At 43.9% G+C, this 23,275-nt stretch overlaps 1 protein-coding gene across 2 annotated transcripts in view; it reads right to left on the reverse strand.

The window, feature by feature from the left end:
• MAML3 (mastermind like transcriptional coactivator 3) overlaps positions 1-22,930 on the reverse strand; it is a 409,382-nt gene extending 386,452 nt beyond the window's left edge. For both annotated transcript variants that reach the window (XM_004768481.2, XM_004768480.2), the window contains exon 1: positions 22,311-22,930. In XM_004768481.2, the coding sequence (XP_004768538.1) occupies positions 22,311-22,781 (471 nt within the window). In that variant the 5' untranslated portion in view covers positions 22,782-22,930. The remainder of the gene's footprint in view (positions 1-22,310) is intronic.
• Positions 22,931-23,275: the final 345 nt, after the last annotated feature.

Here is a 23,275-nt window from a genome sequence, read left to right on the forward strand (position 1 = left end):
AACCCAGAAATATCACCCTGTCCTTCAAGGGCAAGGCAGGGTGGAGAGAACCAGTCAAGGAAAACGTGGTAAAAAGCAGCACCTGGGTGTGGACCTTTACGAGCTCCCTTCAACCATGCTCCACCAACACAGGTAAACCGTCTTCCAAAGTCCTAAATCCAGGACCGACACTTAGAAGCAATTAGACACAGTGGTTAGTCACACACCCTCTGGAGCAATATTGTCTGGGTTTGAGTCCCTGTTCTACCACGCATTAACCTTGGCACGTAATCAAAACTCTCTGGGACTCAGTAGCCTCATCTTTTAAATGGAACCAATAATTACAACAGCCTCATAGGATGGCTATGGAAATTGAAAGAGCTGATAACACATAAAGCATTTAAAACAGGGTCTGGCACTCGGGAAATATGAGATGTTACTACTGCTACTTTTTATAGGGATAGGATCATAGGAGCCCCCTTCCGGGCCATGGCAAATTCTGGAAGCCACAAAGATGCCTTTTAAAGGAACACCTTAGAAGCATACACATCCGACTCTGAGGTAAAACCAAAATTCAGGCAAATTTCTAAACACGTACACCTGGGGCACCTGGGTGGCTCAGGTCTCCTTCAGCTCAGGTCCAATCCCAGGGTCCCGGGATCGAGCCCCAAGTCAGGCTTCTTGCTCAGCGGGGAGTGTGCTTCTCCTTCTCCCCCTCCCACCTACTAATGCTCTCGCTCTCTCAAATAAATGAAGTCTTAAAAATAAAATTAAATTAAAAATAAACACATACACCCCAACTCTGACACACACCTTCTCTCTCTGAATGAGAAAGCTATTTTTCATCGAATTCAGGTAAAACTGATTTTGACTGCAGCACACATTTTTCAAAAGGTGAAGGCAAAAGAAAGGGTAGATTTATCCTTCTTAATAATTTCCCCTGGCCCTCTGGAAAGACAGGCTGGGTCTTTGTCTGCAGAAGAGCTAAAACAATTAGAAAGGAAGAGGAGAACAGGAGGAATTTTCAGGCGGAGGCCCAACCAGCATGGCAACCTAAGGAGCCAAAGCCTCAGTGGTCATCTACAAAGGAAACACCTGAATGCGTGCTACCCATTCTAGTGAATCTACAGGGGAAGAGACGACATCAGTAAGAAGTCCAAGCAGGTGTTAGGTAAAGCACAGACACAAGGGAGAGAAACGTTCACTTAGAAAAAATCTTTTATCTGCAAATGTAAAGCCAAGCAGGTAGGTTGTTTTTGTTGTTTTGGGGTTTGGCTTGGTTAATTGTGGCAGGAGACAAAAGCGCATCAGTACATCCCAGCAACAGAACCCCTGGGTAGTCCCCAGGCCAACAGCAAACATTAAACACAACCAAGTTCAGTTGGCTAGTCCTTTAATTTGATTGGAATGACTTTTATCTTTCACCTCGGAGTCATAAAAGAACATAAGTTGTTAGCAAAACAACCCGAAGTTGACTTAAATCTGAGGCCTTCTTCTGTCTTTCCATATGCTTGTCAAAACTATTTCGAGAGAACGAAAGAGAAAACATGCTTGCCCAAAGGGGGCGGACACAGGGGACAGAAAAAAATGGCTAAATGTATAAGAATATGCTAGATAGTGTATTACATCTGAAAAGTTTTTGGTTATTTGTCCCGCTTTCATGAGATAATCTCAGCATCCCAAACTTATAAAATTCTTTACTTGGAAAATGTGTCAGTAGACCTACCAGAAAGCTAAACATTCTCAGAACTGAAGAAACAGTATCTATATTTACAAACTATGTTCATATCATTTGCACGTACATCATGAGTCCTAGAAGCTGACCCCTTACTTGTCCTCGCAAATTTATATAATCAAGCACATAATTCCAAAAAAAGAAATTTCAACTAAAAGTGGTGTCAAATTATGTGGAGTTAGTCTACTAGTAAGAAATTGAGAGTCTAAAAAATACTTTTGAGCGTCACTTACACATATCTGTTACAAAGGCCTATAAACTGAAGTTTGTGTGATTTTTTAAAACTGATTAAAACCCATGGGATATTATTTGGCCTTCTCGAAGGAAGGGTTTTACTGACAAATCATTAAGAAAAGGTATGAAAAACTATGCCTTGGTCTCACTATTGCTCAGCCGATGGAGATGTGGCAATAGAAAAACAAATGTGGCTCTAACAACCAAGAAAAAAAAGTTGGGTTTTCTAGCCACATTGAAGACGCTAGATCTGAAATTCAGGAATAATACCGTAATTAATAAGGACATGATGAGAGAGTCAGCCAATATTACAGTTCGGGTCCATGCAAGAAACACTTTTTGAGTTCCTCTTATCAGTCAATCCCAATCTTTGCTTTCCAGGATCTCATCACGCAGCGTTGGCCATTCACCCACCAGGCAACTTGAGACAACTGTTTCATCATCCATGGGCCTGGAGAGCATGGCGAGGGAAGGAGAGGCCCGGGGTTCCACACAAAAGTGACTGGCAGAGTCATGTCTTGCTGACTTGCCTAATTTTACATATGTTATTTTCAAGCAGGGCACGTGCATATACAGATTAAATTTATAAACTATAATCCCCTAGACAAAACCCTCCAGTCATTTCCCGTGAGGGCCAAGTTCTTTTTTGTTTCTGGTCTGGTGGAGGCCTCTAGATGGCCAGAAAGAAGGAAGCAGCTATTCCTAGGACTTATGGTAGTACCAACATGACTACCCAAAGTTACTAAAAACTGGCATTTCATAAATGTTTCCTTCCTACTGTAAAGTGTCCTTACAGATCAATTGAATCAAATGTGAGCTCTGTGGCCCTAAGAGATTAAGTGACTTGTTTAAGGTCACACAGTTTGTTGTGGCAAAGCCTGACCCCATCTTCATTTCCTGGTTTCCAATATAATGTCCTTTGAATTAGACCAAACTGCAACCCAACCATGGGGTTGAGACCCAGAGACCGAAATGACTATTGGCATATTTGTCGTACGACTGTTGGCATATTTGATAATCAGAATGTCTGCTTGTGAAACAGATTATACGGCCATCCAGACAAAGTCACTGGCCTGGCGTTGATTTAGCATGGGAAGCCTACAGAACAGGCTGGGAAAGAAATGGGGCAGACCCCCAAAGCAGCAGGCCTCCCCTCATATCAGAGGTTGGAGTATTCACTTGCTTACGGCACCCGGGGAGCACAGGGTAGATCTTTCATCAGGGGAAGAAGGGGATTCCCCAAGAAAGGGATTAAAGGAAGCAGATCCCTCCAGGGGAGGCCTTTACTTCTGTCACAGAACCACAAGCTGCTTCTGCTCAAAAAGGATTTGGTACCAAGGCAGAAGGCTGCTCAGAATTTGTGCAGAACCACAAAGATGCTTCAGTAGGTAACAACAGGAAGGAGAGTCAGAATGAACTTTCCACGAGCCGTCTCCAAGAAAAGTGGAAGAACCTTCCCTCTCACTATTTAGAAACCAGCAGCAGGTGCTACAGGGGGGCCTGCACCAAGAGAACCACTGCCGCTCTTCTCAGGCCTGTCCACAGCTCTCACTGACACGCGTGCTTCCCTAATAACAAGCTTAGGAATGGAGAATGGGAGGAGAGGCACACACTCTGTGAATGCCTGTACTCCCCTGCCCCTCTTTCCTCGAAGAATAGACTTCATCAAGCACGAAGCTCAGCAAAAACTGAAAAGAGAGAAGTTCTTAATAATGTATTGACACTTGCCACAAAGCCTGGCCTATCTCAACAAGGCTCTTTGCTTTCACGTCTACCTGGTCTCTCATCGGGTCGGACAAAAAGAGGAAAAACAAAGATGACTTCCAGATAACTATGCCTCTCACAGCTGTGCAGTCAAGAGAGGGAAAAACACCTTTTATAACTTCCTCTGGCACTTGCTGAAAACTCTGGACTTTGGGGAGGCTATTAGAAAAAGGTTAAATATGAGACTAGATAATGATATACCAAGGGACTCACGTCAGGGCTGTTTGAACACCACTCAGAAGCAATTGCTGTTGAGAGCTGGCGACCACTTTAAAGGGTTCTGGAAGAAGGCGAAGTCTGCAAGTAAATGCTCCAGGATGCCCCTGGGAGGAGCAGGATAAAGACTCTGGATTTTGCACAAGCATCCGTGAAAACATTTATTCTCCATTCTTTCATTCAAAGATGACGAGGTATCCACATCTAGTAATTATTTCCTATCAGTGGCATATTCTCTTGCATTGTTCTTTATGTAAGTTTATTTTCACGAAGACATGACTTCACATACACAGTAATACCTTCCTCCTTTCTCTCACTGTGAGCTAAAGGGCCCCTGGTCTCCATCTTATACTTCCCTATTTCATTTACTTTCAACAAATCTGTCTGCCAGTTATCTCACATTATTGTATCAATGAGCATTTTACTTCAAAATCCTATGTGTGTAACTTACCCCTTTCTGTCCCTAAAACTTGGCCAGTTACCATCCCCCTTATAAAATTTGTGATGTTACCCAAAGCACTTTGGGCTATCAATTCCAGGGTTATGAACCATCAGCCACTGAAGCTACCTGATTGGCTCCCTGCCCCCTGGTGCTTTAAAATGATAACTAGGCAGTATATAATTACATGGTCCCCAGAAGATACTTATAATTGAATCACAGGACATTTTGTGAATGTTTGGGACAGCGATTAGAGGACCACAAAGTGATAGTATTTCTAACTCTCACCAGCTAGAATGTAAATGAAGCACCCTAAAATTCAATTAGAAGAGTCCTTTAGGTATTAAATAATTATAATATGAATCACATTAGGGGGCAAGGTTTTTTTTTTTTTTTTAATTGAACTGTCCCCATAACCCCCAAAGATCATATTTCCTAATAGTTTGCACAACAACACAGCTGGATTTTCAGCTGAAAGAGCTGTTACCCAAGGTAGAACATACGTATGCAAGAGTCTGTTCCTGCTTTTGCTCTGTTCCCTCCTTATCTGGTGACCTCTTAAGTGAGCTGGGTCTCACAGTCACCCCACTTCTCCCAGAAACATGCTACATAATTAGAATATCTAATATTACGATGCAAAAATAAAATAGCTATAAAGATATTTACAAAGCTAACAGAAACAGGGCTATTCATCTTTGCAAACTTTCACCCATTCTGAATACCCAGGAATGAAGGTCTCATTTCTCCCCCTCACCTTTCCCCTCTCTCCAGCTCTCCCTCCTAGCTCTCTTTCCGATTCTCAACCATTCCTTCCATCCTCAATACCTGCCTTCCCTCAGGGCAGGTTGTGACAGTCTGTAGTAAAGCCTCCAGGAGCGATTGTAGCTGGTCCCTAGTGCTCAGGGCAAGGATATGAGAAAGCGTCAAAAGTAGATCTTTTTCAGTCATTATCTTTCTGCTTCCATTTCTTAAAGGAAGAGAAGGTAAATATTGTTCCTCTCACTCAGGAAACTCCGGGAAAGTAAAAACAGAAAAACACTTCTCCCCTGACTGATTTTTGTAAACACACCATCAAGGGAAGGCTGAAAGGATGGTCACGCGGTGAAGTTGCTCCTACAACCAACCCAGCAAGTCAAACAGAAAACAGGGCCCTCATCATTCTTCTGGATGCTCTGAATCACACCCAGGGCACAGGCAGGAACTCTCCTGACCCCGGAAGGCTCCAGCAAAAGCACAGATGCACCTACAGCAGATTGGTAACCCAACTATTCGCCTCCACTTAAAAAACATTTTTTTCAAGGCCAGCGATCAAAATGTAAAACTAAGGCCTGAAAAAATATCAGTTCCCCCAGCAGGGCCCCAGTGTTAAAATATAATGTCTGATTAGTGATTAGTAGAACATCACAGAAATAAATATACATATACATGCATATGTATATTTTCCCAGTAGATTTGGCCTTGTAATGACATTTGCTCATGAGAAAAAGAAATTTACTCATCCCAACAACAGAACACTTACCTAAGGGTGTCCTACCAAAAAAATAAATAAATAAAAAGGTCCCCTAAAGACCAAGAATATAGTGACATTTGGTGCTCTTCAATCAGAGGATCAACACCATCGGTTTCCTCCTTTTAGCTCCTGAAATAAAAATATTCTCATGCACGGAGCACAATAGCACGGGCTACAGCCCTTCCTCATGGAGTGTGATTCTCTCTGAGAATCGCCTTCTGCTATGTTTGCAGGAACCACTCTCCCAGGACTGTAGAGCCCTTCTGGATCTTTCCTTGCACCTCAGAGTCAAGAGCAAAGAAGCCAGAATGGATGACCACGACCACACAGAGGTTGAGTCATAAAGGGTTCGCGATGATGGTGCTACTGTGGTCAACGTGGAGCTCAGTCACAGGGCAGCCACGGAGACCCCTCCAGAGGAAAGTGGAGTTAATTAGTCTTTTTATGCACACACACATGCCAGCTTCACACATTTAAAAAATAGACCCATGCTAAGCAAAGGGCCTATTTTAGCACTGTCTTGTAAAAACTAGATAGACGGGTACTCTCTCTCCTTTCTAGCAGTCACACGAGCCCTAACATACTTTCTGGCTTTTGCTAGTCTAGCCTAAAGAATGAAGAGGTAAGATGCAAAGTGCATCTGAAAAGCACTAAAACAAAACACAACAATTTTCACTTTCACACGAAGCACCGCACACCAGTGAATCAATGCATCTAAAATTAATTGGCATTCCTGTATAAAATTTTCCTTTTGTAACATAGCCACTGGGCTACTATGGAAAAAGATCCTAATTTATACCGGCTGAACAAATGATTTGATTAGTGACCAAAGTAAGGAGGCGTGAATGCTCTCCAAGCATGAGCTTTTCCGCATGGCCTGAGTCAGCCACCGTACAGTAAGCCTGGCGTGGTGCCAAGCGCCCTCCTGCCAACGAGACTTTAGAAGTTTTTGAAGAGCTACCACAGATCCAATGTTGGGAGAGTCCCCCAAACAAAAGGCGGCCACCGAGTTCAACAACTGGCTTGCAATGGCACCATATGTTCCGCAATATTGTCCTGCTGCAACACTGGGGTCTGTCTTCAGTGTTCCCGGGTGCTGCACAGCTGTCAGCCCATGAGCTGTTTTATCATTATTTTCACTGTTTTATTACTTTTCTGGGAATTCAAATCAGTGTAACCGCGTCTGATGCACTGGGTGAAAAATGGTGTCTCCCTCCCCCTCCTCCTTCAACCTAATGAATTGCCTTTTTTCATATCAAAGAGTAATGAGCACCAAACCACATAATATTTATTCATGGAACAAAAGACTTAGGAATGGAGGGGGTGGGGGAAGCAGGAGCAACTCCTGAGTGTGGAGAGCGGAAAAGCTGGACATTTTAAAGGAGCTCCTCACTGTGATTCCCGGTGACACTGGGTTCAATTTATAGGGAAATCCAAACCTTTCAGCTCTCCCCATTCTTTCCCTTGGAGCCTTCCATCAAGCCAGACCCTGATCAATGCTTAGAGTCCCCGCTGCTGAGAGCTGACAGTAACCAAACATAACTCATCTTGTAGACTTGACAGTGAACTGTCTAAACCTTTTCTTTCTCAGTGGACCTCCCCTAAAAAGCCTTTTCTCTCTCTTACGAGCATTAAGCGAGTATATCTAAGAACATTCAGGATAGATATCCTTTTACCCCCAGTATCATCATGGCCTCTATTGTGGAAGAGCGCCTGATCTGGCCCAGGGAAGAAGAGCCCTTGAAATAATGGCACTATTGGAGTCTTCCTCGCCTCAGATGACATGAATTTTCCCCTCCTCCCTTTCCGTGTTAGTCTCTCACACTCTGTCTTCAAGTCTTCTTTTTAATCCAGAAAACAGAAAATAATGTACAACAGTAGGAATAACTTAATCCAACCCACGGTTAAGCTTCCATATAGACATTGAGACAACTTAATTGTCCCCTTTACAAAGGATCCCCAAATTGGGAGGGGCAGAATGGACTATGAAGTCAAGTTAATGTTAAATGAGCCATGTTTCTTGAAGGCTTCCCTGAATACATGAGCCACGAAAGTGAAAGGAAAACTGTTCTTTAAGGTAAGATAGCTATTAAACAAAGGTTCCTCAAAAACAATCCACACTCACGCTAAGAAAGAGATTAAAGGTAAAGGGCATGCAAACCACGTGAAATTTTTAACACCACTGACTGAGCTGCTGTTTTTTCCTCACATTTTATTACTTTATTACTTTCTCCATTTAAACACTCTATTTGCAGGATTAAAAAAAGATTTATTTAAACTATGAAAAATTATTTAAATTTTTAAAAATCTCAAAATAACTCATTTCTTCCTCTAACCTGTGCCACCCAAATGGTTGTGAATTTTAACAATGCAGAATTTCTTATCTAGATAATTTCCCTTAAGCCCAGAAATGGAATCCTTTTCTGAAGCACCCCTCTTGTTTCTTCCTCTTACAGTCTCATTTTTGTAAGTCTGTCAAAGCTAATTATCTCTCTCCTCAAATTTATGGCTCTTCAGTGTATCATAAACACATACATTAGGAAAAGTTAAAGAAACAAGTGAAGTGTGCATTACAGTGTGAAGAAAAAGACAGACATAAATAATTATTCAAAGTATCCACTCTTCGTTAATAAAGAGAATGGCATTAGAAAGCGTGGATGAAAATACCGAAGCCAGCTAATCCCCCCTTCCTCTCCCATATATGGTTGTCCCCACCCCCTAAGCCAATACCAGAAACTCCCACACCACCCGTTTAGGATAAAGAGGGAAGCAAAATTCTCAGGTTTGCAATCCTCTGACATTCCAGACCACAGATAAACATGAAGTCTACCAAACCAGTACCACAGACCACCTGTGCCTCAAAGGGAACAAAGGCACAAGACACAATTCTCACAAGCGCACAGTGTCATTAAGCGCCCTTACTTTACACTACTGTTCTGTATTTCTGAGTGTTCTATTTCCAATCTGAGACCACAACTTAAAGTTAATAAAAGGCTCCTGAATGATTCCTATCAATCCTTACAACCTAAGAACAGGATCAAACACTGAAAAAGCAACAGCCCATTTGAATTTCAATAGCTTAGTGCCAGAAATCCCCCATCCTCAAACCACAGTTTATCCTACTTGGTCACCTCAACGTTATCACTACGTGTTCCCAGTGCAGTGTGGGCTCCAGACATGTTCCCCTCCAGCACATAACAACCACAACCTGCCAAAAATACTTTCTGAGTATGGCCAATTACTGTGGTAACAAACAAGTTCTTCGAATATTCCTTCAATAAGTTCTGAGAATTCAGCAGCGCGAAATCCAAATCTAAAATCATCGCTTCCATACTTCACTGAAGAAAATGAACGTGTTTTTAAGAATCCAAGAGCAGCTGCAAACCGTTTAGGAATTCCTAGTTAAACTGCAAAATGCGCTTTCAACCATTTAGGCACAACATCTAAACTGAGAAAGTTGCTTCTTTATATAAACCACCTCTGTTTACCAAACATGAGAACCTCCCAGGAAAGGGCCAGGGCAGGATGTCAGTGGCAGGGGAATGTTGCAATCCACGAGGTGCCGACGTGCACACTCCACTGTGAGGAAATACCTTAAGTGATTAAAGATAAACACCACCTGCCTGCTTTGCCAAGGCACCCATTGCTGTAGCTGCACACTCTTCTCTGGGATGAAGGGGCGGGAGGGACAGGGGGGACGCAGGGAGAGAGGATGGACTGAAATACCACAGTGGATTAGAACTGGGACAATGGGAGCCCAGAACAGAAGATGGGAAGAGGCAAAGGGAATGTTATGTTTCATCCCGCTGGGAACTCTGGCATTATTATCACTTACACATTCTGAAGTTAAAACCCAAGAATAAGCTATTACAAGAGTTTTATCTCTTTTCCTTTCCTTAGCATCCAGAAAATTTTGCTGAGTTCTGACATGTCAACTTTCTTCACATTAATGTGAACGTTGACCCCTGACACTCCTATTTAGAATTTATATCGTAAATTACAAAGAGAGTTATTGAACTCTCTTTAAATAACAAATGAAACTCAAAAGGTCTGACATTCTTTTTGTAAGATATGTTTTAAAAAAAACTCCACAGTAAGGTAAGACTTGACTGTAGTCATTTCTTTCCTATTACAAATAATCTCTTGACCATTTCAACCGGAAATAAGAAAATGCTTTCCAGAGGAATTAGAAATTAGAAGTTTATTACAACATAGGTGTGATCTCAACAGCCTTTGAAAAAGAGGTTTTATCTAATAATAAAATCAGATAGCTAAGAACATAATCAATATTCAAAACATAACCATTTACCTATCTACATCAAATAAAGGTAAATGTTATACTTGGTGCAAAATGCAAGGTTTGTTCACCTTGTGCATAGGTGAACGTCATTCCTGAAAGAAAACATTCTAGTACTAGAAATAAAAGAAACAGATCCAGGAATATTCAAAAGCAAACATGAAAAAAGTAGGATGACACTCCTCAGAAGGACAGAAGACTAGCAAAACTAAACTTGACTGTCAGCAGCAAAAGTGAAAGGTTGAAATTTTATTGACTGACCCGAGTAGCAACATTAAGGAACTCCTAAGTTTCTCATATTGGAAGGTCTGGTTAGAAGATTAGGAGCAAGATTCCTATATTGCATACATGGCTAACTCATGTGATTTAAGCTGTTCAAACAGAAGCTATCTATGGGTCTTTAGGCTGAAGCCCCTTTCTTCCAAAGTCTGCACCCAGCACATGGCTACATTAACTTGTCTGGCCACAGGTTTTGGGGGGAGGGGGGTTTCTCACCAAGGTGGTAGGTGGGTCAGCTTAATGGTAGAAAATGCTAATCAACATGTACGTCAAACTTGAAACAGAATGCCTAGTGGATCAGAATCCCTTGGTAGAGAATGACATATAAAGTTTAGATCCCCAATCACTTATATTCCTACCCTGGATTTATTTCTGTGGTTCAAGTAATTGCCATCTACATCCTGCACAAGCTTCCAGGTCCTATGCCCTATGACAAAGGTTGAAACATGAGGTAATGATTTAAAAAAGAAAGAAAAAAAGAAAAGAAAGAAAGAAAGAAAGAAAAAAGAAGGGACACTCAGGCTAGAGGTATATGAGGCCAGGGGATAGCAGCAAAGCAGGAATCCTCATGATCAAATAGTAGGGCCAGGCCAGGACCAGCCCCCTGCGAGACACCACGTATCTTAATTCTAGCTCCTGTTCAAACTGATCCTATAACCTAAAGGAAAGTCAAGTAGGTAAGGACCGTCCCTTGGCAGAGCGTGGTTATTTTAAAAATCCAGCTGTTCGCACAACCTTTTCAAGAAAGAACACTTCAGGCAAGTGAAGGCAGAATTATGTTGCAGCCGAGAACCCCAATTCTGGAGCCAAACTGCTCCTGCTCTATGAAAACACAGACTCTCGTTATTAGGCTGCCGGCACAGGGCAGCCACTATGCCAGAGGTAAATCAAAATGACCAAGAGCTCCAATCAAGGGCAGGTTCAGACCATTGCAGCACACGTGTATAATGAAAACTGATAGGACTTCTCACTATCCAAACAGACGCTCTAAGGCGACTGCCGAGGCAAGTCCATTTTGATGCATTTTCTACAGTTGGCCAGGTCAGCAGGTGGTTATTACCATGTTACACAGATGACTGGATTAGTCAGGGTAATTTAACCTGTAGGAAGTGGCAACTCACAGACCTGAGATTTTTATGACCCCTCAAACCTGCCCCCACTGCCTCCCCAGGGAGCACAGCACCAACTGAAACACATTTTCCAAGTAAAGCCACAGAGGTCTGTGAAACACAAAGCTCAGGAAAGGTAAAGAGAACTATGGTCTCGTTCAAGAAAGTGAATTTCCCACTTTCACAGCATGAGCAGGTACCCGTTAATTAGACTCCTACTAACTTGCTTTTTTAGGACCAGATGAAAAGAACGAAAGTCATTCCTATAAGACATGTTGCCAAATACACAACCTTTAAAAACCAACAATGTTCACCCTAGACTGCAAAGACCAACACCAGTTACTAGAATTGACTTTTTTTTTGAAGCTGTATTTTTAAGGAAACGCAATTATCATTTGCTCTAAATTGGGTTATAATAAGATTCAGGTGCTATATTAAACCATATTAGATTAAGAGATATTTTTTTTGGTCAACCTTTTCTGTTTATACATATTACGTATATAGCAAGAAACCCAAATCTGTGCTACAGAAATGCTCACATATGTATAAGGAATATATGAATAAGGATGTTCATTGCTGTAATGTTTAATTGGCAGAAATTGAGAAACTACAAGAGTGTCTATCGACAGAAGATCATTTAATAAATTATGGAACATCTGTATTATGGAATTCTATATAACAGTTAAAAAGAATGAATTGAGGATCTACATGTAATGACTTGGACAGGTCTCCAAAATATATTATGTGGAAAAAGTCAATCTCAGAACCATATGTACGATTCCATTTGTGTAGAAAAAGCTACCATGTGATGAGGTACAATATATAGTATATATGTAACTGAACAGAAGAAGGTCTGGAAAGAGATGTTATAAATCGTGGCAACTTCTGAGAAGGGGGTAACATGAAAGAGAAGAATTAAGTCACTTTTTTTTTTTTTAAGATTTATTTATTTATTTGACAGAGATCACAAGTAGGCAGAGAGGCAGTCAGAGAGAGGAGGAAGCAGGCTCCCTGCTGAGCAGAGAGCCCGATGTGGGGCTCTATCCCAGGACCCTGGGATCATGACCTGAGCTGAAGGCAGAGGCTTTGACCCACTGAACCACCCAGGCGCCCCGAATTAAGTCACTTCTTAAAACTACTTTGATTTAGCAATTTATTCAACAAATATTTTGAGTTCCTCCTATGTACAGTAGGTCTTTTTCTGATATGAAGATAAAGAAAGAGATAACATCTCTGTCCTCAGTAACTCACATTTTATTTCTATATTATTTAAACATTTTATGATTTTTAAAAAGATGTCATGGAGCGCCTGGGTGGTGCAGTTGGTTAAGTGCCTGACTCTTAGTTTCGGCTCTGGTCATGATCTCAGGGTCATGAGATGAAGCCGTACATCAGGCTCCACGCGCATCACATCTGCTTAAGATTCTCTCTCTCTCTCTCTGTTCCTCTACCACGTGCCCATGCATGTTATCTCTCTCTCAAATAAATAAATCTTAAAAAACAAAACAAACAAACAAACAAAAAATGATGCCCTAACCCCTTCTCCAACACTTAGCTAACTAAACAACTTTTGCTAGAACATTTTCACTCATCAAGATTGCTCATTTCATCTTTGAACAGGTTTAATTTTCATATAACTGTGTTTTTTTTTAAAATATTAAACCAAACCTGACTCTTAATAACCACCACCACTGATCCTAACTGTATCCCCCTGAGGCCGTAAAGAGCATATCTAATCCTTTCTTCACTTGACAGCCCTTCAAATATTTTAAGAAAGCAATCATACTCTCTAAATCAGACTAAACACCGCCAGGTCTTACAACTGTTTTTCATACGACACGGTTCCACGTCCTTGCACCTTCCTGCCTGCTTCATTCTAAATGTTCTCTTCTTTGTCTAATCTCCTCTAAAAGCTTTAAGTCAAGCCGTGATCATGGTGCTACAAGTGTCACCTAGTCAAAAAAAAAGGAAAGAAAGATGATCACCTGCCTCATTTTCAACGACCTCAATCTTACTCTCCACCACACCTACGAATCCTCTCCTCCTACAAAGAGGTTTCATTGGAAAAATAACGAAATAAACTTATAGAAAACAATGCACGAAAACCGTAGCCACAGACAGCTTACAAGAAGATACAAAGCATTTAGGGCTCTAGGATTTTCCTAAATGTCAGTTTATTAATGACTTCCATTAACGTGTTCTCATAAAACCACAGAACCATTTCATACAGCTAATCCGAACCAGGAAACCATGGCCTGCAGTGTGCGTCCAGTGACAGCAAGGATGCCCCCTTTACCACGGTATCCCCAGTGCCCAGAAATCGTGTCCAAGATGCAGCTGTTGCCCAGTCCCTAGTCATTAGATGTTGGCTTATGCGTGAGTAAAACAAGCGTCCAACCACTCAACTTTAAGTCTGCACTTGGGCAGAAGGCAAACAATTAAGTGATGTGCAAGTCATTCATAAAAATAGGCCTAGCATTGGTAAGTGCCATAAAGTCTTTGAGACTTATATATATATATATATAGAGAGAGAGAGAGAGAGAGAGAGAGAGTCATTCGGGCCTAACAACCACTCAGTGAGGTAAAAACAAGTAACTACTGTTCCCTTTATGCCACAAAGTAAGAAGTCAGATGGTCACATGGCCAGGGCAGACATGTGGGACAGTGGTCCTTTAACTCCTTCCAAGATACCCTCTGCCGCACCTCCTCCTTTCTCCACTCCTTAAGTCATAAAAGTGTTTTTGAAAAGCTGTGAGTAAAGCCACACACTGTATTTTCAACATCCTAGGGGAGCTCCTTATTTAAAGCAGGGTTTCTCAACAGCAGCAACACTGATATTTCGGACCAGGTACTGTAGGCACACTATAAGATATTCAGCTTTATTGCTGGCTTCTAGCCACTGGACAGCAGTAGCATCCCTCCAGTGTGACAACCAAAAATGTCTCCCGATATTGCCAAATGTTCCTGGGGAGAGGAAGGGAGCAAAATCTCCCCTGCCTGAAAATCAATGTTTAAAGGAATCCTGTAAGTAGTACCTCCATCCCGTGGGTAGTTTAATCATTTAAGAACGCATGAAAATATTTAGGAACATGACTTCTTCCATACACAAACAATATTGCTTTAGCTCTTGAAAACATATATATTTGACTTTTCGTAGGGTCTGAAGGCTCAGAAGAGACTACTCGAAGCACACTTTACCTCTGTAAGCTCCCAAGACACCAGGACACTGTCTGCTTACCACCAATAAGCAAAACGGATCACCTCTCTTGTTTCTCCCCCTTGCCATCCCTTCCAGGTGATGCCTCCAAAATCTTCCTCCCCTTTTGCCTCTCCTACCTTAATGCTAGTTCTTATAGCCCTTTCCTACCAGTCCCTTTAGATTCACTCTCAATCATGGAGCTGCTTTCAGCATCTAACAAACAATCAAAGAAAGAAAAATAACCAACCACTGTGAGAATAAAGGGCACTGGCAAAGCTTGTCTTTTAGAGCCGTGCAATCCTTTTGAGTCAGGGTTACAACCCAGGTTGAATCCGCACAAACAGACTCCCAGCACTTCAACCTTTTCCTTTGCAGGGAAAGGAGCCTCTGTCTAGGCATCAGTTTTCTGGAGGTGTCGAAAGATGTTGTGAGCGGGGAGAAGAGATATACAGCCATGTCTCCTAATAGCGTCTTCACATGTGCAAGTAATCGTGGAGACGGCTGAGGCCTGAAGGGTCCACAACATGAAACATTACACAACCGGATTCTACCCAACAGGGTAGAGATGTACAGAATTAGAAAGCAAATTCTGGAGGTTGTTGGTTAAAAAATTTAAGATTTCACTCCAGTTTTCTACAGTGGTTAAGCCATTCATTGCTAAGGAGGATATGCGTTATAGCTATTTGTAATTTAAAAGATTCTACTTTAGCATAAAGGTCATTCCAACCGATGGGAGGTCCAATGTAATTAAAAAGAAGCATCTAAATTATTCTTAAGGAATCACTTTTCTTTTGTCAGAGGAAGTACTACAAGCCTTTTGAGATTTTTATTAAATTCCCCCAAGAATATTACGCACAGCTTGCCTTAAAAAACCTGAACCACAGCAGTAATTTCCTTTCTCTATGCATGTGTGCATGTGGCCCTAAGGGAATGCTGTGCTTCTTTTCCAAATGGAATTTCTTATCCACAACTCAAAAGCTCCTCAATGGTGTAACAGATGGAACAGCCAGGTATACTTAAGGAGGGGGGAAAGGTGTGCCCCCTCTCTGATCCATTAAACGAAACTACGATCTCTAAGTATTTATCATACAGAAAGCTCTCAACTCCATTCTCTAATTTTATCCAACCCTATTTGTTTAGTTCTTTAAGTCTCCCTAGGTTTAAACAAGAGTTTTGTTTTGCTTTGTTTTAAAGTTAGAAGAATTAGCCAGTTCTCCGTGATAGTTGATTTTCCAGAAGCTACATTTCCAACACACAAACATGAATAATGAATTTTTGGAATGTGTCGGTCTGAAAAGCATGCTGTATTTTTTTATTTAAGATTTTATTTATTTATTTGACACAGAGAGAGAGATCACAAGTAGGCAGAGAAGCAGGCAGAGAGAAAGGGGGAAGTGGACCTTATTTAAAGCAGAGCAGAGAGCCCCAGTGCAGTGATGTGGGCTTGCAGGCTCGATCCCAGGACCTCAAGACCATGACCTGAGCTGAAGGCAGAGGCTTAACCCCTGAGCCACCCAGGCACTCCAAGCATACTGTGTTTTTAATGAAATTTAATTTGGAGGATCCTATAACTTTGGAGCAGTCACCTGTAAATCAGCTTTGCTAATAATAATAATAATAACAGAAACCAATGTCAACTTAATTTGAAACAACAGGAAAGTAAAGCATATTATTTTACTTAAAATGTCATGAGAAGGGGACATAACTCAGCCCAAAGCTGTTGAGAATTTACTGGCATCAAGCCTAATGCTGATTAAAAAACAAACAAACAAATAAAAACTGGTTGTCCCCCTTAAACCTAGCTAGAATAAATCTGAAAAACCTACAATGTATATACTCATTCTTGGACGCAAGAGTGTGATTTAGCATTTTAACCTCTACAAAGCACTATGAACTATGAAGCAATACTGCTGAAAAAATGAACTGATATTTTAAAATTCAGCCTATTCTCCATTATTTGTGCTAACGAGTAAATGGTATACAAAATCAAATCCATAATTAATCCAAAATAACTGGCATCTTCCCCAGTAGTTTCATTAGTTATGAGAGGAGGAAGCACTGAAATTAAATTTCTCTTCTTATTGCTTCTTCCCACTCTTTGGTAAAGGTGCTAAAGGTCAGTGAAAAGACCAAAAGGCTGGCAGCAGGAGGGGAAGAAAAACAAAGCAAGCAGCTACGGGGTCTGAAAACTGGATAAACAGCCTCTGATTAATAGAGTGAAAAAATGCAAAGCTATTTGGGAAAGTTAAAAGGCAGAGATTATAAAAATCATGGGATTGAGTTTTAAGTATGTTCCTCGTTATGAGATTTTGATGTCTGGTTGATTTCCCATTTCTCTATAATGAGTAATGTGGAAAAGATGACAGAATTTAGCCATCCTAAACTCAAGAACACAGTACGAAACTGTTAATTAACAAACACAGAGCACTAATCACAAATAAAATTCCATGCTATTAAATAACATATAAATACTTCAAATGTGTCCAAGAATTACTATGTGATGTGCAAAATGGTTTATTATACTGGATTCCTTGAATGGCAGCAGCACTAAGATGAGAGAGGGAGAGACACTCTCCCACCATGTCAACCAATGGAAGAGCTCTGTCAGGAAACCTCTCTAATAATAGTTGGCTATTGGTCTCAGATATTTACAAAATGTTTCTATATAACTCTATTTTAATGTTTAAAATCCTCATCTTTCTTCTTACAGAAATGTCAGTAAACCATATACCTGGACTGCTTATTTTCCTCAACCCAGGTAGCACCAAGCTATAAAGGTTCTAAAACTTGCCCTTATAATTCTAATGAGTCAGGATGGAAAGTATCAAATATAGCACCTGCCTGAAAACTCAGCTTTGCTTGGGAAGGAACTCACCCCAAAGAGCATTTCGTAGATTATGATTAATGATTAACTAAATGTGCTTCTACTTTTCTGATCTCTAGCTGCCCAGTACTAAATAAAATGAACCACAACCAAAGAACATAAATAATATAATTAAATACATGCTGGAGCTTTAAAAAAAAAAAAATTGCTTCGTAAGAATTAAAAGACAACACTTGTGCAGCACAGAGAAATTAAATTCCAGAAAGTTTTTCACAAACTTAAGGCACACCCTGTGTAGGTTATGGAAAGCTTTTCAAGAATCAACTGTCAATCCTATCACCCAGGATGGTAGAACAGGGTAAGCCAATGAAAAGGTTTCTCTGAAAGACTTAGACATGGTCTGACATTACAAACCTGCCCAAAACCTGGATACAGAGCCAGTAATTTACCTTCAACAGGATAAGAAATAGGAAACCAGATTCATTTATAAGGAGGTTTAGCACTGGACTAGTATGTTTACATTTCCTGGATCTGTTCCAGAAACATGAGAAAATTTTGGATAGGTTGCTGTTTTCTCCAATCCTCAGAATTATTAAGTTTATTATCAACTGAATTTTATGTGATAACCTCTCAGAGCAAGCAGCACACAGATTTATGCGGTCTGTAAACTCTATATAAATTAAACACACTTTGAAAGTTATAATGGCACTAACAGAGTGAAAAGGTCATGAAAACACAGGACTGAACCAGGTCAAGTAAGGCTACCACCATTTTGAAATTCTGAAGACTGCATGGTCATGCTTTTTGAAGTGCCTGAATGATTAAACCTCTGTCAAGTCAATGTGCTCCTCTCTGAAAATGGATTTATGTCAATTGGAGTTTACCTTGGAATTTTAACCAGGCCTTCAGCTCCAAGTGCAGAGAATGAACAAGGTCTCTTGTTTCCACCAATAATTAAAACTATTTGAAGAAAAGGAAACTTTTCACCTGAGACTTTCTAATAGGTGAAATGAACAGCTCTCACCAACAACTCCTTGAGGGACAAGTGTATATAAACAAAATGCAAGTGTTGGGGGGAATGGGTGATGATCATCCAACTGACTACATGTCCAGAAATTACCTTTCACCTGAGATACTGTAGCTTCAAACCAAGGCCTTTTCCAGCTCCCTGCTCTCCTAACAGGCAGGGCTATTAGGAATCCACACAAAACCTAGGCTCCTTCCAGCAGCTTGGAACCAAGGAAGATTTCTAGTTCACCTCACCCACACTGCCTTTTGTTTGCTTGTTTTTTGTTATTCATGACTATGCTTATAAATGTATAAGAAAAATCAAAAGAGGTAAAGAACTGAGGAGACTGCCTTCTTAACCAAACCAGGCAGAAAGAGAACTAATCAATATTTAGTACTTTGGACATATTGGCCCTAAGAAGATAAACAATAGCAATAAAACAGAAAAGAATCCTACTCATCTTTATTTTTAGCATCACCATTATTATTATTTGGCTCTGCTTGATTATTGCTTTTCTTTGGGATTTCCCAGATAGCCCAATCTGAGAACTAAATGTAATTGTTCTGTGCCCCCACCAGAGCCCCACTATAATCCAGCAGCTAATTCAAGAAAATGAAGATCAACATATTTTTTGTAAAGTCTGCTTCCAAGATTTTATCTCATACCTAGACTAAGTTACAGTACTCTTTCAAGGGACAGACAGTGTGAATTTTTAAACTAGTTATTTTTAAAGAAAAAATAGCTTATCAAGAATGATGTTATTTTCTTTCCTTTTTGTGGTACATAGAATTTACATGCAACTCTTTGCTTAAGAATTAAGTCTGTTTATTTTCATTACACGCATCACACTTACTTCCCACTGATATCAATGGGAGATGTATATGTGAAATACAGCTGAAGCTAGAATATACTGTTCTGTACATTGAGGCATTTACCTCAATTTAATCAATGGGCTAAATTATTGTCACAAAATTGACAGACAAATGCTATTTTTCAGGCAACCATTTTTCAAGTCTGTTGTTAACTTGCTAAGGTGGGATTCACTATGACATTTACAGGTTAAGTCTCCTCCATTCAAGTAAGCATTGTCTTTGCATTTTCAAAAGTAAGCTCTGGCTTGAGCTCGCCACCTCCTTTCAGGTAATGCCAGGATCTTTGATTTCCTTCCACCTGCGGGCGCATTATAACCTGGGGCGCACACCCCGAGTCCTCCCTCTCCCCCTCCGAAGGCCCATAGGGCACCCTCGAGAGAACCTAAATCCAAACACGAAAACTTTCTGGCTGCTACCTCTACTGCTCTCTCCAGCGATCAAAAGCGACTGGGCACCAGAAAGGGCACTGGCTTTTGTTCCAGCGTTGCCCAGCTGGCGAGGTAACGCCACCGCAGTCCTCCATCCCCAAAGGTCGGGAGAAATTGCGTGGTGCTGAGATTCTGGAGCCTCACGGGGGGGGGGGGGCTATTTTTACGTAATTCGTGCGTGTGGGGTGTACAAACACATGAAAAGAGGGCGTGGAGCTGGCAGGCATGAAATTCTCAGTGCCTTTCAAATTCTACTTCGTCTTAGGTTCACAAAGTGAGTCGCCCGATCTGCGGAAGGGCGCGCGGGGGGCGGGAAGAGGGAAAGCACGCGGACTGGGAGAGAAATAGGTAGGAGAAGGGCACGCGAGCTACAGTCGAGATGCAGCTCTGGCCCCGCCCCCGGGTACAATCAGAAAAGCTACAGTGTGTCCGTGGCTTTCGGCTTCCTGTTTATAAAGCCAGAACCTCCCTCCCCGACTTCGGTGACAGACGCTCTTCCTTAAAACAGAGTCCGCCTCTTCTTTGCGCGCTCGGGACAGGATCCGGGGCTGGAGAGTGTGTGGCGCGCGGGGCTTTGGCTGCCCGGGCGGCCCGGGCGGAGGGGGGCAGGGCCGCGGGGCGCAGCGCCCCTCCCAGCCGGGCGGCCTCCGAGGTAGAGCCGGGCCGCCAGGCGGACAAAGCGCCTCCCGCTCCCTCCCCCACGACCGCGCACCGAGAGGGAGGAGAAGGCGGGCTGGAGGGATGTGGGAGGAGGAAGAGAAGGGGGAGGAGGGAAGGTGCAGCCGGCGGGACTAGGCAGGATCGCGCCGAGGAGGGTGGGGAGAAGGAGGGGCTGGGCGGCCTCCGAGAACTGGGAGGAGGGAAGGATTCTTGAAGCCCAAGATAAACAAATTGTTCCTCTTCACGTGCGGGGTGGGGGGAGGTGGAGAGGGTGGGGAGCCGGCGCTGCGGCCTCTCCTCTCCCCCTCCCCCTCGCCGGCTCTTTGTCACGGAGCGCCGGCCGGAGTGCGGGGCGAAAGCCCGCGGCGGCACCCGCACCACCCGTGGCGCCGAGGACTACCAGACCCCGGGTGTGCGCGATTTATAAACCGCATATGCTGAGGGGCCCGCCCGCGCCGGGCCTTGCGCCGCCGATCGAGGGGCAGCCTGCAAAGGGAACGAGAGCCCGCGCGCCGTGCTGCGCTCCTGGATTCCCACAGCCCGGCCCACCCGGCACACACGCGCAGCCCTAAACCCGGCGGCGCGGTGGGGGAAGGGGCCGCAGACACCTTTCCCAAGCTTCCGGCCTCCCCCCACCCCTCCCCGACCCCAGAAAGGAAAGCAAAAGAACCGGAGAGAGGAGATAAGAGAAAGGATTCTACCCTCAGGGTTAGGGAGTGGGAACTGCCCCTTCCTCTCCGAGAAGTTAAGCCATTGGCTGCTCATCTACCTCGAACCCACCCACCCAGCCATTTAAGCCTCTTTCGCCTGACTGCTACCTTCCACTCCTCCGGGCTTATTAGACCGGCTTGGAAAGTTAGTGGGGAGCGGGGTGGAGGTGGAAGCAGGCTCGGTGCAAGCAAGTTTAGAAGGAGAAGGAAGAATCCCCAACAGGGCTGCGTGGTCGGGACCCTGCGCGCGCGCCGGGGGTGTAGCTCTCCCCTACTACACGCGCCGAGCGGCTTCCCCTCCCCGCACCCCCACCCCGTACCCTCCCAGCCGCTCCACCTGCCGACCAGTCTCGGGGCTCCAGCGGCGAGAGCGCGCACCCGCGCCCCGCATCCGCGCGCGCACTCAGGAACGCGCGCGCAGCCACCCTCGCCCGCTTCTCACTCACTTCAAAGTTCATTCACAAAACTCTGAGACTTTCTCAGCCCAAAGGGGGTGAGCTAGGGAGAGGAGGCGAGAGCCTCTCCCTTCCCCCCACCTCCCCCCAGGGATTGAGGGCCTGGTGCCCGCCCAGAATCTGCGACAAGCATCAATTTCTCCCTGCACCCGGCGGATGTGCTGAGAGGGGTGGGCGAAGGGGGACGGGTCTGGGAAGGCGAAGCTGCACCGCGAGGGGTGGGGTGGGGAGTCGTGAAGAGGAGGAGCGAGGTTTCAACTCTGGGTTCACTCTCAAATCCATATCTGAGAAAGGGAGAGGGGGGGAAACTTTTCCAGTGCCTCACTCCGACGCTCCCCCAGGCTCCCTCCGCCCCTCGCAGTCGTGACTGGCTTCTCCCCTCTCGCCCCCTCTTCCCCAAATCTGACAACCCTGACAGATTAACAGGTAGCGACGACGGCAGCTTTTCCCTCAGAAAAGTTAATGTTAACCCTTCGGTTTCAGCCCATCTCGCCACCGTCTAAATCAGACACCCGTTCCCCCCATGTAAGAAGCTCCACGCCCCCCCACCACCACGCGCGCGCCCCACGCCTGGTGCCAGTGCGCCCTCACCATGATCAGCGTGTGGTTCCTCTGCTCCGCCGAGGCAGCCTCCGCATCTTGCTGGGGTTTGCTCGGGTGCTGCTGCTTGCCCGTGCCGGCGCCCGATTTCTTGGCCCTCTGCTCCAGAGTCCGCTGGTAGAGGCTCACGGTGTCCCGGCGCTCCAGCTCCAGCTGCTCCACCTGAGCCTGCTGATACCTGTTCTCGCAGTTGACATGGTGCCGCCGGCAGCCCTCGATGCGCTGGCGGAGCCGCTCCACCACGGTGCTGTGCTTGGGGACGGCCGCCGAGCCGCCGCCGGGGCCCCCGGAGCCGCCGCCGCCGCAGCCGGCAGCGGGGTGATTGCTACTCGGAGCAGCGGGAGTACTATTGGGAGTATTATTCACACCGATCCCGGCCCCGCCGAGGCTGCTGTTCAGGCTACTGTTGATGCAAATACTACTGCCATTCGCGGCAGCAGCGGGGGCTGCGAAATCCCCCATCCTGCTCCCCGGGCACACTATTTTGGAAGAACTTTTTTTTATCCACCCCCCTATCAGCCTCCTCCTTGGGTCCAAGAATTAAAATAGTTTAAGTGGAACGCGGGGGAGACGCAAGCACATGGATGGAAACAGCGATCCCGACGGGGCGAAAAAAAAAGGGGGGGAGAGATTTTGGGGTGGGTTTTTTTGTTTCCTTTTTTTAAACTGTAAAGCTCGAGGGGAAAAAAGGGGGGTGTTATCAGAATACCATCAGACACCTATCAACAAAAAGAATCACAACAAACTGAGCCAGCAGCAAATCGGGTTGCAACTCAAGGGGAGATCCGCTCCTCTCCTGCCTTCTTTTTATAATCCATTATTTTCTAATAAATTCCAGGAGATTTCCGGTGGTTGGCAAGCATTTTCTCCCTACGTACCGAAAAATACACCCCATGTACACACACAAGCATATGCCTCCAGTGCGGACACGCGCGACACACACTCACTCCACACCG

Source organism: Mustela putorius, unplaced genomic scaffold, assembly GCF_011764305.1.
Source record: "Mustela putorius furo isolate JIRA1106 unplaced genomic scaffold, ASM1176430v1.1 tig00000083_pilon_pilon_pilon, whole genome shotgun sequence".
NCBI lineage: Eukaryota > Metazoa > Chordata > Mammalia > Carnivora > Mustelidae > Mustela > Mustela putorius.